At 39.7% G+C, this 16,565-nt stretch overlaps 1 protein-coding gene across 2 annotated transcripts in view; it reads right to left on the reverse strand.

Moving 5' to 3' along the window:
* LOC121869373 (homeobox protein abdominal-A homolog) overlaps window positions 1-16,565 on the reverse strand; it is a 173,103-nt gene that overhangs the window by 78,582 nt on the left and 77,956 nt on the right. For both annotated transcript variants that reach the window (XM_042370709.1, XM_042370710.1), the window contains one exon: window positions 8,506-8,553. In XM_042370709.1, coding sequence (XP_042226643.1) covers window positions 8,506-8,553 — 48 coding nt within the window. The remainder of the gene's footprint in view (window positions 1-8,505; window positions 8,554-16,565) is intronic.

The raw sequence follows: 16,565 nt of genomic DNA on the forward strand, positions 1-16,565 counted from the left end.
CCCCCTGTAACAAATACCTGATACCATGACATACATAAGACAAATCTATCTCAATTACTAAATATCCATTCAGAATCTTAGCATCCAATCTCCTTTTTTTTCGTAGTTTCATTATTTATCTCTGCGTTACTAAGATTTATTTTCAATTTACCTTTGTCTCTCCACTACTTCTTCACTGCCTCTCTTTCCCTATCTTGTTCCAATTGTCTCCTCGTCTTTCTCCGCTCCTTCAACTTTTTTTTATTGCCCCTTGAAACAACTTTCACTTCAATTGATGCGTCATAATTGTTCTTCTACTTCTCTTTGTGTACAATACGTTATTCCTTCTCATCTTCCATCCTTATGAAAATCAATATCCTCTTCCTTCTCCTTTATCACTACCACCAATATCCACACTCCCCCCCCCCCTCCATCTTTCCAACATCTTCACACGAATACAACTCCATCCTCTCCCTCGTTTTCCCCCCAGCCACCAAAACTACTCCACCATTCTCCACCACCCCCTCTTCCTACTCCTGCACCCCCAGTGGTCACTCCCTAGCTCACAGTCGCCACCAGCCAGTGATAACCTTAATGAGTTGTTGCTACAAAAGGACAAGACACCGTCCGCTGGGGGGCGCTCTCCTACCACACCACCCGCCTTCCTAGTATTGTTTGTGGGTGTTTGGAGTCCTTTGAGGATGTTTGGAAGTGCTCAGGGTTGTTTGGATTTGCTTTAAGTTGTCTAAAATCAGGTGTGAATGTTCAGAAGTTGTCAACAGTCATTCTTTTGTCTGTAATTGCTTGTGTTATCTAGGTATGTTTGAGAGTTGCATTGAAATGTTTGAGTTTGTTTTATAGTTCTATGAAGTTGCTTAAAACTGTTTGATATTGTTTAAAGTTGTCTGCAAAAGCTTGTGAGCTGCTTGGTTATGCGCAATATGCTTGTGTCAACTCTTTATAAAGATTGTATTAAATCGATTTGTATGACCGAGTCGATAGGAAGTCTTACACGTCAGCGAAAAATGTTGTCTTGTGCTGTTAATCTCGTCTTAAATTGGCTAGTTGTCCCTATAGTCTTTGATGTTGTCCTGAGTTTACTGATGGTATTTTCTGATATAGAACGACCTTTTTACTAAGTCAGCTTATTTTACTTGTTTTATAACCCTTCCTCGAGTAAGTTGGTGTTGTCCTATGTATGGTATGGCTTTGTCCTGAGTTGATTAGTGAGGCGGTGTTGTCCTGTGCTGACGAGTGAAGCTGTGTGTTTCTTGGCGCCCTCCTATGTTAGCTGATATTGTCTCGGGCTGACCGCTGCTGTCATGAGTTGATTAGTAGCGTCCTGTGATAATTGGGTTTCTCTCTTGTGTTATCTGATGTTTGCCCTAAAATGATTGGTTGGTACTGTCATAACATACAAAATATATATATATATATATATATATATATATATATATATATATATATATATATATATATATATATATATATATATATATATATATATATATATATATATATATATATATATATATATATGTTTTATATTTGTGTGTGTGTGTGGTGTGTAGTCTACTTATTATTGTTATTATTATTAGTAGTAGTATTACTTAAATCAGTAATTATAATATGATAATACTATTATCCGTATCGTGTTGTTGTTAGTGGCATTTAATGTTTCTAAATATTATAATAAAACATTTTCTTTTAATATCCAAGACTGGCCAATGACTTTCACTCTAATTCCTTGTGTTCATTAGTGGTACTTGGAGCTCATTAATGTAATTAATTGTGGCTGTGAGTTGCTTGATGCTAATTATTTTGCTTTGTTAACTATCATGCATTGTTTGGGAGTCATGACCCACCCGGGATTATTTACTCATACGATTGTATACTATTGTTTTTGTGTCGTTATTGTTTATCGTTCTGTGGGTTACATCTTTGTTAAGTGTGTGTGTGTGTGTGTGTGTGTGTGTGTGTGTGTGTGTCTTATTATATTGTATTTATTTTCTGATATTCTGTCTTTAATTCCCTCACTTCATTTCTCTTCTCTTGTTTTATTTTATTATCTATTTGTGTCTGTCTGTCAAAGTGTCTGAATAATATTCGCTCTATATTTATTCATGCCTGTCTGTATGTCTGCCTGTCTCCTACATCTGTCTTTCCCTCTTTCACTGTCTTTATCCTTTTTTCATATCGCTCTCTTGTTCTATCTATCTGTCTCTCTCTCACGCCAATCTCTCTCCCTACACCCCACCTCCCCCCTCTCTCTCTCTCTCTCTCTCTCTCTCTCTTGCTTGCTTGCTTGCTTTCAAAAATCTATAAATCGCTTGGATTTTGAATAAACTACCGACTTTGCGAGCCATTACACCCGAGCACGATTTATAACATGTGATTTTCCTTTCGTGGTTGAAGAAAATATGCAGAATCCATCCCTTAAAGGCGATACACATATTTTTTGCTTTAAAGAGATTCTAGTCAGCCAGTACTTTATGTGTGAATGTTGGTTTTTGAACACATGCAAGCACACGAGTCTGTCACCAGCTTGTGTGTGTATGTGTGTGTGCGTGCGTGCGTGCGTGTGTTGGGGATGAGATTGAAGGTTTGTCACATATTTGAGACTCTTTCTTGGTTATGTGAGTGAGTCTGTTTTGAATATCCTCATGCTTGAATGTATGTTTTCATTAATGTTAATTATCTCTTTGAACACACACACACACACACACACACACACACACACACACACACGAATGAATAATTTTTTTTAACATAACCATGCATAATTCTATGCTTGTGCGGTTAACGAATATTCGTTTGATTGTATACATGCTTGAAAATGTTTTGTTGATTGAGTATGCGTGTTTTGATATACAGATTCATGAATTGATATGGTTATGAATGGGAACTTACGTATGCATGGATATATGAATGAGTCTCTAAGCTTCTATGAGTCTGAATATACTTACGATGAGTCTATATCCGTGTCATCGTTCTTCATTGTGTATGAAAGTTATATTGAATCTACACATGCAGGAATCTCTTAGCTTCTAGGAATGTTAACTCGTGTCCACATTCATTAATAACTAAGCTTTTAGATGTGTTACTGGACATATACGTACATGAATCCCTAAACACCCGAGAGGAATAATGTCTCTTTTGATTATACACATGCATGGCTTCCTAACCTTCTACGAGCACATATATGTCTTTAAACATCCACCTGCATGAGTGTGTTCCTGTCTCTGTGAGTAGAGGAAACACAGGCATGCATTGGCTTTATTTGAAGTCCTCCCATTAAAAAGTTTTAACCCAACAAAATGTGCGACTCCCTAGCGGCACCTCAGAAACAATTTGGCAATGGTCGAATTTCAACTTTCATGTGTGTGTGTGTGTGTTGTGATTCTCAGAGGAGCATCTCACTTGTGGTGTGGTAGTGTACTGTATGTTGTGTTTTCTGTCGTGAGGTGTATTGGTGGCTATTGATCATTGGGTTATTGATGTTTATGCTTATTTGAAAAGTCTTTAGTAAACACTATAATTAACATGGTTCTCGCTGTTTGTTTGTTTGTTTGTTTAAATTTGTGTGTCTGTAGCTGTGTTTCTGTTTGTTTATCTGTGAGATATCTCTTTCACTTTCTTTTTCTCTTTTATATTTTCTCGGATGTATTTCCTTGCATTATTTTACACTGCCCCTTTACACTTCCTTAATAACACTTACATGGATATATTTCAAAAGTATTGACTCACTGGATCGTTAAACTCATTCACACACGCATCCAACCACCTGAACACACACAGACACACACACACACACACGCACTAATAAAGACAGACGTATACTACCTCCCACCCACCTCGGCAGCACATAACAATAGCAAAGCCAACCAGCCTAAGACCGGGAGGATCCACCCACGACCAGTGACCACCACTGCTGGCCGAGTGTCGCTCCTCCCGTCCTGTCCTATTGAATGTGCCCATTGTACAGCTTTTTCCTCCCGTTAACTCTCGTTGTTTCGAGCTCTATGAAATTCTGGTTCCGGTTTACTCACTCTCTGGCTGCTCTAGATTGTTTCTGGGCTGGTGGGAATGACATCAGAACATTGTGGACTTGTCACGGATTTTTTTAATGCTGTTGTAGTGGTGGTGTTGGGGTGGTGGCTCTCCTCTTGCTTTTTTTTTTTAAAGAGGGTAGTGGGAGAAATATGATGTTTTGATGGAACGAGTGAGTTTGGTGCATGTGTGAGTGTTGTTACAATATTAGGAAGTTGGTGTGTGTGTGTCTGTACAGATGTATAAACGCAAACATATGCTTAGACACACTCGCACAGACACCGACACTTCCATCCCCGTCACACACACACACACACACACACACACACACACACATCTTCAGCGCTATACTCCGGGAGGGTCATATAATAACACATAAACTACTCTTTTCCCTCAATTTCCATAACATTAATCATACTCCAACACAATTTCCTCTATTTTAAACCCAATTTTGGTCCGGAGGAAACTCGGGAAAACTTGGTAACATTAGCCTCAAGTTTAAGTTGCAGTATTACCAGACACACGTCATGCTATTATGGCTAAGCTGCAAAATATGCAAAAATATGGACCAAGCTTACGGGAGTCGTTCATGGCCACGCTAAATCCTGGGCGAGAGTGTTGCGTTGTGTGTTTGGCAAATATCTCTCTTTTGTTTACCTGTTGTGGCTTCCTGGGTGTGCTATCTATTTATGAGGGGACTTAACCGTTCCTCTGTGTCTGTCTGTGTGTCTGTCTGTCTGTCTGTCTGTCTGTCTCATCCCGTCTATGTTTATTTCTTATTATTACAATCATCTATTCTCTTTGTCTTTCTCTCTGTATCTCCCAACTGTATGTTTATTTCTTTCTCATCGCACCTCTTTTTTCTATATGTTTTATTTTCTCTCTCTTCTCACTGTCTTTCTCACTTATTTTATCTCTTTCTCACTCTCACCACCCACACCCTCTCTCGATGCTGCCAACTCTTGCCTCTACATGTCTCGGTCATAAAGATCCTGTACATCCGTATCCCTTCCTCCCTCTCTCTCTTCCTCACTCCTTCCCTTCCTTCCCTTCCAACCTCCATCCCTGTATCCCTACCCCTCTCTCTCTCTCTCTTTCCCATCCTCCCTTTCAACCTTCCTCTCTCCCTACCATCCTCCTCCTCTCCCTTCCTCCCTCAAACCCAACAAACTTTTTTAACAAGGCAAGGGAGAACAGGCCCAGTAAGGTAGCGGCCCGCCCATGCCGTTACATTGTTTATGGCACTACAGTATTGGGGAGAAGGGGAGGGGGTGGGAAGGTAAGTTGGAGGGTGAGGGAGGGAGAGTAAGAGAGGGAGGGAGAGAGAGAGAGTGAGAAGGGGGGAAAGGGGTGGGTGAGGGGGGTTAGGGAGGGCCACAAGACGTCGATTACATTATATTTATGGCTCTATTATACAGGTGGATTACATTTAAGACTTACGGAACTTTTGCATGAGTCGTTTATTTCACCGGAGAGGAGATTGGCTATTGACATGATGGTGTAATAGATGGGGGTGTATTAAGTATAAATTGTATCTATATGGGCCCTGTGTGCAGGTGATTTGTCTTGTTCGTCTTAAGGCGGAATAATGCTTTGAGGATTACTATGCTGTTGTCCTCACTCTCTCTCTCTCTCTCTCTCTCTCTCTCTCTCTCTCTCTCTCTCTCTCTCTCTCTCTCTCTCGGGTTGATAATGACTACAATACTGGAATTACAGGTGATTTAAAAGAAAGGTAAGAGAGGTGTCGGTGGGCGAGTGAGGGGGAATGATAATGGGAGAGAGGAAAGGAGGTAGATGAGGGTGAAAAGAAACAAAAAGGAGACGAGGAGATAAAGTAAATGAAAGAAAGGAGAGAATATGGGAAGGAAGGAATGAGTGAAGGAAGATGGAAGTCGATGCGGGAGGAAGGAGACGGGGTGAATGACGAAGTGGGGGAGGGGTGGAAGTGGGTGAAGGAGGAAATGAAGGACGGAGGAAGAAGAAGAAAGAGGCGGTATTCGAGCAAAGGTGAAGGCGTGTTAAAAAATATCTTAACATGAAAACATTACCATTGACATAACATCATACATAACATCTCCTGACGTGATTACATACTCAGTCAAATTACTAGAAGGTGAATGAAATGATCGTCCGGCAATTACCTTCTGATGAACAAAATTGTCAAAATTGTCCCAGTGATGGCCTGTTTCTACACCTTGCACAGGGTAAAAAATGTTGAGAAATCATGAGAGGAAGGTGCGTTAGGTGGTAAATTTTAGTGTTTAACTACGTCTGAAAATACACGGATTAGAGCAGCGTCTAAGAACATTATCCTTACCGGAAATTCAGTGTCTCGTAAACATTATCTATTTATTTATTCACTTTATTCATTTATTCTCCTATGGGAAGTTTATTTTATGAGCGTTATTACGTAACGTCCGATATGTTAATTTCATTCATAATTATATTAGCTTTCAAGGGCTTAAGGAAATAGATTTACGGTCATGTAGTAGCTGAAAAACTATATTTTGAAATAAATGATTGAGCATTGGCATTGAATATACAATGTATTTGGTTATTCATTCAAGCATAATTATTATTTTTTTAGCTTTCTATGAGATTCGTGAATAAATCTTGTCAAAGTGGTACACAAAATCTAAATCTAACATAGTAAAAATATAATATTAAACGGAATAGTCCAAATTTACTATGCATGCAAATCTAAGTTAACTAGTGGAGAGAAGAGAGAGAGATGTATTCAAAGATAAGCAGAAGCAATGAAGCAAAAAATAAAGAAAGGGGAGATAACGAAGGGGAGAGAGAGAGAGAGAGAGAAAAAAAAATCAATGACTTACCTGAGACCATCGTATTTATCCTGTTAATCATCGACACTGTTGAAATATGAGGTCATTGTGGTGCTTCATTACGATAAGACACATACACCCACTCACACACCCCCACCCACACCTCTCTCCCCACACACACACCTCTACCCACACACACTCACCTATATCACCATAATATATTAAATTATTTTTGTAGAGGTCAACACTCACTGCTTACTTACACTAATGAGAGTGACCGCCAACACCACCTGTGTGTTCGAGTGTTTCCATTCCCTAGTATCATATTAATATAAACACAAAGTACAATAAATATAGTTGAGAAGGAGAGATGAATTAGGTTTTCAACAATCACGAGGTAACAAAAAGGAATTCTTCAGATATGTAGATCACAAATGTTAATGAGACATATACACATATAGAAGCACACACACGCAAATACATACATAAATAAATATACGAGTATTTAACATAAACAGATAGACTATGTTCGCAAACAAAAACAGTAATTAATTCCTATACAAGTAGCACTTTGTGCAATAATAGTGATATCACTCTTAAATATAACATGGTCTAAAATCCAGTTGAAACTCCGTGGCATAATGACTTCCTAATACCTTTGCAGTAAGTGAGTAAAGTCATTGGATATATACCATTATATACAATATTAGTTGAACATAGTAAACTTTTAAGAGCAGTGACAATATAAAAATATAAAAACACAATACTGTACAACACACAAGCATACTGTAGACAGAATAACAAAATATCCTAAGGAAGAGTAGAATGATTAGTATATAATAATGTTATAGTTTGAACACTTATATTCATATTACATGTATTTAATCAGTACTGAAGTGCTAAATCTTACTGATATACATTCCCCAGTACCCTGTTTGGTTAAGTGTAAAACTTAGAACATCACTCCCATCTTCAAGGGCTACTTGAACATGGCAGCAGCATTTCTAGTACACCTGTGAGGAACCCAAACTGATCCTACACAGTAGGGCCCAAGATTCTGGGGAGTGACCAGAAGCCACAGGGGAGACAGACCACCAGAGACCACTGTGAGCACTGTGAGACAGCTTGAGGATTTTCATTTGGAAGTTTGTTTACACTTCCGGACTTTCGTGTGGTCTCTCTCTCCTTCACTCGACAATTATGGGTCCCAGCAACACCCAGGCTTTGCCCTCAGTCTTTTAGCAAAGCTAATGGGGTGAGGGGCGAGGCAAGAGGAGGGGAAGGTGGGTGGGAGATTGAGGAAAGGAAAGAAAGCGTGGGGGGAAAGGAAGGAGGTAAGGAGAAGGACAAAAGGAGGAAAGGAGAGAGAGGAAAGGGTGAAGGAAGTGGGAGGGACAAAAGAAGGAAAGGAGAGAGACAAAAGGAACGGTGGGAGGGATGGGGGAGGGAGGAGCTCACACCAGCAGCCAGCAGCTGTGATCAAACATCACACCTTTGACCCTCGACCATGTTGGCCGTGTAAACCAACCCGCCTCAGTGTGCAGAAAGCCAAGCTTGGACAAGCACGAGGAGCGTTGTTTACCCTTCTGACCCCCAGCCCCAGGGGTGGCTCCAGCTGAGAACACACACTCACACACACACACACACACACGCAAACACACACGCGCACGGCTTTTATCGAAGTAATACTTACTCCATGGCAGGCCGTTCCAATTGGCTGTCAGACCCCGCCATTGGTTTTCTGAAAATTAAAAATAAAGGTACAAATTAATGGTCTCTTATGATTCTCGGTAAAATCCTATTTTTTAATAATATATTTCCCTTTTTTCTTTACTAAAGAAATATTTTCATATTTCTTGTTAGTTTTGATGTGATATTTCTTGTACCAAACATTAGTTGGACTGTATGTTAGTATTCATTTAATTTGCGACTTTACCAATTGTCATGATAATAGGAATTCCATTTACAATACAAACGACTTTAGAAGCAATCCACACTGAAACCTGAATCGAACTGCCCGAAGAATCATAGAGAGAGAGAGAGAGAGAGAGAGAGAGAGAGAGAGAGAGAGAGCTATAGCTCAGTCTCATTTTAGTGAGGAATATACAGATAAAAACTAATATGCTCAGAGTGGGTCAATTCTAACAGAGAGAGAAAGTACCAGTGTAAGTGAAGCAACTTTGTTTTCACTCGCAACAGACCCAAGTGTTTATGAAGCGGGGCGACCTTGGCACTCAACTGTGACTGTAGACTAAATGAAAGCTTACAATATAGTCTTCAAATTGTGTATCAGTTCCCTTTAATATCTACATTAAGTATCTCTGAATAATAAACAGAGTGAACAATTCCCTGGTGCATTTGGTGATAAATAATGCTGGTCATTAGTTGATTTTTTTCCATGTACTGTTGGTATCAATCCTTCTCTCCCACTGTCTCTTTCTCTGTCGAAATCATCTTATCTTTTTTAATTTCTTCACTCCATATATCTGAGATTTAAACCATATACACAATTATTCTCTCGTCGTGGTTTACATTATTAAACCCAACAAGGTCTGGCTAACATCATGTTACACTGAGAATTTTATTACCACATCTGATAAATAACTCAACTCAAATTATGAATTCATGGGAGTAGGAGCGATAAGCGTTCAACATATTTTCTTTTTATAGTATGTGCTTAGTGGAAATGAACCACCTTTTAGGAGGTCACTGCCTCTGACCTCACAGACGCGTGCCATCCATGACCCCACATGACCTGAAGTGACCTTGAGGCTCCAGTTTTTCTCTTACTCCTCTTCATGACCTTCTGTAACCCTATTTTCTCTTTGTTAGAAATCTCCTTTATTCTTTGCCCTCTCTCCCGTCTTCTATATTTTACCTGTTATTTTAGGTTATTCGACTCTTAATCAATTTCTTTTTTAGTTTATTATTCCTTATCTGTACTTTTCTTCTATTTTCATTTACCTTTCAAACCTTACCCCTCTCCTTCTTTCCTTTTCTCCATTTTCCTCTCTCCCTCACCTTCCTTCCTCTTTTCTTCTCATTTCTCTCTCCCTTTGTCTCCCTTCTTCTTACCTCACTTTCCTTCCGTCTTCACCTCATCTCCCCTCCTTCTTCACTTCCTCTCCTCCCCTTTACCCCTCCCCCCACATGTTTCCCTGATCCCCACGACACAGAGAGACACCAACTCACTGGAACAGGTAAATCCCCACCATGTCTCTTACCTGTGTTTCTTCTCAACAATCAGAGTTGTGGGTGACTCACTCGAACCTCAACTCCAAGCGGATTATACCTCAGGATATGCAAAAATATGTGAGGTCATATTAAGGTTATGGATACCAAAATTCGTGTATGTGTTATGTGAGCCTGAACGAGGCGCTGTTTTGATAGCGAGTTAAAAAGGCCTGTGTTTAAATACGTTTGTTTGATTCTGCATGTGTGTGTGTGTGTGTGTGTGTGTTATTTCATATCATGGTCTGTTTGACTGTCTGTTTGTCTTTCTGTTTGTGTATGTTTAAGCACAGACGATTGATAGTATACAGACCAAAGAACCAACAAAACTTCTCGTTAACTAAAACAGAAGAACAATTAGGAGTGTTTCCTCTCCATCTCACACCAACATCAACAAACTCCTTCTTTCCACCCTCCCTCTCCCCCCCTTCCTTCCTTCCTTATAACCTTCCCTCCTTTCACCCATCTCTCTATCCTCCCATATTCTTATCATCCCCTCCCTTATCCATTTCCTATCCTTTTCACATATTTATCTCTCTTTCTCTTTCTCTCATATCATTATCTCTCCCACGTCTTAATTTCCATATCTTCCTTTTCTTTTCCTTTCTTGTTCTTATCTCTCCCCGAACACTCGCTCTTCTCCTTAGTCGATTCTATCTATTGGGACACACACACACACACACACACACACACACACACACACACACACACACACACACACACACACACACACACACACACACACACACACACACACACACACACCAACGTTCGCGGATACAAACGACATAAATTTACGTCGTGAGAGATTAGACTCGAGCGTCGCCAAATGTTTTATTGTGGTGAAGCATAACAGGCGAGGCAATGTCGTAATGACGTAACGATATTACGTATATGTAATACCGGATCCTGACTGGTTCAGACCCTTCTAGTGTGCCTGTATTGTGGACGAATTGATAAATATTTTATTCATTCATTCTTTAGGTTTTTATGGGTTAAGTTTTGGCTCATTTTTCTCGTTTCATTGGTCGTAATTCATCTTTATGTCCCCATTGGAGGTTGAATATAAACACCTACGTGGTTTGAAATGTCTATCTCTCTAATTGATCTTGGGGTAAGCAAAGCGTCATGGGATATATTGCCAAATACGCGCACAAACGAGTGAGAGACACGCATAGGGACGCGTGTCCACACACCTGCTTAAGTTACTGCCACCGACACACAAACACAAATTATATATATATATATATATATATATATATATATATATATATATATATATACACACACACACACACACACAGTTACACACATACACAAAACGTAATCGTAATCATTCTAAACAGGATGTTATACGGGTAAGCAAAACAACGCAGACGTGACAAGTACAACACAGCAACACCGTATTTCTGTCACACATTAGTGATATTCCAAACTACATCGATCACAAGGCATGAAAATTACCACCGATTGTAGGCAGCACAAGTGGAACACGGGGAATAACACTTCCCAATTTTAGCCTTTATACCTCTTATCTGTAAGGTTTATATCATGAAATATTGGAAGTGTACACGTAAGCAGATCAAACCAATTACAGTGTATGATGCAAGAGAAAAATATCGGCGTTGATGATTATTTACAAGCGACTTTAGGTGTCGATCAATAACAGCAATTGTTTTTTGTTTTTGTTTTTTTCTTCAGGGAAGAGAGGAAGGTGGGTTTATATTAGTCATTGTGGTATTGGACATTAATCAATAAATCAGTTTCGTTGTAGAAAGGTTACACAGTTTGCTTCTCTCTCTGTTTAAATCACCAGCTGTGCCGCTTGTGCCAACACGACAATAGCGGCACAGCTTTTTGTATGTCATGATATTCAACACCCAGAAGAAAAAAAAATCATAATTCTAAGAAAAAATAACGTGAATGTGGGCTAAAATATTGATAGCAAGACTTTTGTTAATCAAGTCTGTATAGTTTTTGCGAGAATCTTGAGTAAAATTAAAACGCGCACAAGGTGTTGTGAAATGATGATGTACATTGAGCGTGTGTTTGTGTAATATCTACACCTGCAAGTTTATTTATGAATTGATAGACAAATTATATATATGTTAGAGAAATTTATTCTCTCAAACGCAGTTTTCCCTTCAACATCTGCAGCACACCGTACGAGAGATGGTCCCTGGGATGAGGGAGAGGGAAGTTGTGGGGGAAAGGGGAGGGGAGCAGAGGGGAGGAAGGAGGAGAGAACTAAGAATCATTAAAGGTCACTAAGAATTGTCTTAAGATGGATGGATTCTCCTAAGGCCTGACATGAGGGGTGCAGGTGGTGGGAGGGGTACTCGGACACTACAAAACGTGATTCACAAAGGCGAGTTTCTGCCAGTTTCCCCCAGTGGCGTCACCCTTATCGACGACCATAAATCTTCAACTCGTGTGTGTTCATGTCAAGGCCTCACGTATAAGTGGCAGACAGCAGAGGAAGAAAATCTGACATGTTTCACAGCGGGGAGAGATGACCTCATAGGCTCTTTGCTTGTAGATGGCAGAGGCAGCGCTTAATCTCCCCAAAGAAGCAAAACAATGGCTCACGGAGACAGAGAAACGGAGGAGTGTCTCAAAAAAAAAATGAAAACAACAGAAGAGACACTGATGAAACGAAACGAAATTATCAATAATTCAAAGGGGAATGAAATACATATTATCTTATTCCAAAGAAATGTATCGTATTTATCAAAGCTAACAACAGATATCCGTTATATAAATAAATTAGTATAAATATTAAGCAAAACTGTCACCTTCATCAGCTACACACGAGTATGGTCAACAATTTCTTTCGCCTGGAAGAACAAGAATTCTCTGGATGCCTTAATAAGACTCTCCCACCCACTACTCCCAGCATGAAGGTCATCCTCATCTCCTCCTCTCATATGAGAATCTAACAGTCCCCCCGAGTCCTAGTAGCCTTCTCCTCCTACGCGAGACGTTCTGCTTCACAATCGTCACCACCACAAACACGATCGCAATCACCACCACAAACACCATCATTCAATCACCACTTCAAACACCATTACAACTACTACCACAAACACCATCCCCACCATCAGAAGCACTACCATGCATAACCACCATCACCACCAACACCATCACTACCATCATCATTGTTACCATCATCACCACCACTGTTACCAACATCCCCATGACCATTACCATCCCCAACAATCCCATTACCAACACCTCTAGTGGAATTACCCTCATTGCTATTATCATTACCACCACCACTACCACTATCGTTACCATTACTACCACTACCACCACCTCCGATAAGCAAAGAGTGGTATAGAAATAGATTGAATATAGAGGAAATAAGTGGAGTTAATAAGAGTGAAGTAAAAGGGTGAATGTGGAAAATAAGAATAATGAAAGATGAGAGAAAGAGAATGCAAAGGGAACCAAAAGAGGAATGTTGGAGGGGAGAATGAAGGAGAAGGAAAATAAGAAGGATATGGAGCAGAAGAGAATGCTAGAATAAAAGGAAAGTGGAGTAAAATGAAGGAAAATCCATGGAAAGAGAATACCTGGGAAAGGGAATAAGGAAAAAATTAGAGAAATTAGTGGGAAAGAAACAGAATTAGAATATAAAATGAATGAATAGAGAATGAGGAAGAAAAAATCAAAAGTATAATAGTGAAAAGGAAATAAGGGAGTAATTAAAAGAAGGAACTAATGGATGGTTAAAAAAAAAGAAGGATAAGAAAGGAATTAGGCTCACAGTAAGAAGGGTCTGTAAGACGAAGAGTTATGGAAGGGAAATGAAGTAAATCAACTAAAGGAAAAGACGTTAAAGACAAAAGGGAAAAAATTTAATAATGAGAAGAGGGAATGAGGAAAGGAAAGAGAGAATAAGTGGGAAAACGTAAGAATGACGAAATAAACGAAGTGAAAACAGACAAAGGAAAATATAAGAAAACAGAACAAAAAGAGAGAAAGAGAACGATAGCGAATGGGGAAAATGAGAGAGACAGGGTAAAAAGGGTGGAGGGCAAAGAGAGGATGAAGAGTGAGAGGGAGAAGGGTGTTGACGCAGCTCTTGTGGTCAGAAGGGACTGGGAGGGTCCGGACCAATCCTTCACCCTGTGTTATAGCACTTTATGTCCCCTGCTCTCTCTCTCTCTCTCTCTCTCTCTCTCTCTCTCTCTCTCTCTCTCTCTCGTCCTATTCTTTTCTCCATTCTTTTTTCTTTCCCTTTTCATTCCATTTCTCTTCTTTCCCGTCTTATTACATTTCTCTTCGTTTTGTCTCTTCTCTTTTCCCTCTCCACTTTATCCTGGGTTGAATTATTCCTCTGTTCGTTTGTTTAATTATGTCTAATTAAATTTTTTCCTTGTCTTTCTGAATGTCTGTCTGTCTTACTGTCTTTCTGAATGTTTGTCTATGTCTATATGTCTTTCTCCAAGGTTCTATCTAACATTTTCTCTCACTCCTTGCCTACCTGACAGTAAATATCTCTATCTGACTATTTCACTTACCCTCCCCCTCTACCTCCCTCCTCCCCAGACAGTACACGAACCACAAGCAATTTTCGGGCCATTACCACCAGATGGGGACACCGTCACCACATTTTATTTATCTCAGGACGACTTGAGTTGAGGAGTCGTCCCTTCAGAGAGGACGAATGCGTTATCACTTAAGGACTCAAGAGATTTAGAGAACCCCAGTGCACTTTAATAACAAGGACAGTCAGAATTCTGTTCAGATTTATGAATCTTACTTCTTGGGGGTTTAGAGAACGTTGTTGGTTTTAATATCTGGTCCTACGAAAAGACTGTGTTGTTCTTTAAGTATTTATGAAACACTGGTGGTCTTTCATCGTGAATTCAGATAAATATGCATTATGATCTATCAATATGCTATTCTTTCGGTAGTTAGAGAACGTTAGAGCATTTTAAGAACAAGGGAAAATGTCTTAGACTAGTGGGGGGTTTTTTAAAGCTAGAAAAATAATGATTAAGATGACGTCAATTGTTTGTAAGAACAGGTTTAAACAGAAGTAGTTATTTTGCCTCTACATATCCAGTACCTAGTTTCTCTACTTCACACACACACACCACAACCCGTCCAGCCCGCCCACCCCGCCCACCCGTACACACACACTCGAGCGCACACACACGTACACACACACACACACACACACACACACACCATACCCAACCCTTCTAGTCCAACCACCCACACACACGCGCACGCGTACACGCACACGCGTACATGCACACACGCACATCACACCTAAACCCATTCCACACACATACAGTACAATGACATCTTTCACATGGCCCTGTGGTTCGTATCTATGCTAGGTTTGTCCTAGCCCTTATCGAAAGATGGAGCCGCTGACTGTGGATGTAGAATCAAACGCTACTTAACAATAGCTGCCGATACTCTGGGAAACTTTTCATTTTTTACTGTTTTTTGTTAATATTTGTTTCCTTGAGAGCGAAATAGAGACGCACCTCTGTTCCCAAAGACCAAAAAGGAGAAATTTACAAATGAGGACCATAAAGAAAACAAAGAAATAATACAAGAAAAAAGAGGATTGCCAGAGAAGAAAAGAAAGGAAAAGAGAAGTTGATCACACGAATTAGATATCAGAAAAAATAGAGCATCGCAAGGAAACAAAAAAAGTACAAAAACAAAGGAAGAGGACCGAGTTAGAACACCTCCGAGGTCACACAGGTGAGCATCATACAGCCCAGGTGTGGTGGTACAAGACGCTCTCAATGGCTGAACTTGTAGGAGCTGTCGCCCATACAGGAGGCCCTTCCAGTACGAGGGTGCTGTTGGGGACACGGCCGATGGGCAGTATATAGAAGATTTACAGGTTGAGGGAGACCCCAAGATGGTGCCATACTTTACTGAGGTCAATATATGCTCTGATTAAGTAGTGTGGGTGTCGGACGATGGGGGTGGGGGGGAGGTGTCTGTTTCGCTCTTTTCGTTTTTCTCTTTGTTTATCTTTCTTATCTTTATGTCTTTATGTTAGATGGTTTTTTAGGGGACCTTTTTATCTTATTATTTTCATCTTGTCATCGAGTGTCTGTCTGTAACTTTCTCTCATTACCTCTTTCTCTCTTTTTTTTATAATTCTGAAAGTTTTATGGGAGTTAAGTGGAGCTTGTTAACTGTACCACGTCGAAATGACACAAGTTCTGTTGTATTTGCTGTGTCATGTGATATTTTTTATTGATGAAACAAACCGAACGTTGATAATCAGAATAAAATGAACTCTAATTTAGCTGTCTCATCGTACTTTCATATATATAAGAAATTGGAATCTCATCATGCTTTTCCTTATCCTGCAGTTGTTATAGTTATTATTTACATTAAATTTTCTTTTACTAACGATCACTGGTGGTCATAACTGATTAGTGGCTGAAAATACATCTGTCGGGTTACAATACGTTAATTGCCTTAAGATCAAGTCATTTGCACAAAAGGTGAGCGTTTGTATGTAAATTGAGTGGGTTT

Source organism: Homarus americanus, unplaced genomic scaffold (assembly GCF_018991925.1).
Source record: "Homarus americanus isolate GMGI-L3 unplaced genomic scaffold, GMGI_Hamer_2.0 scaffold36734, whole genome shotgun sequence".
NCBI classification, from domain to species: domain Eukaryota; kingdom Metazoa; phylum Arthropoda; class Malacostraca; order Decapoda; family Nephropidae; genus Homarus; species Homarus americanus.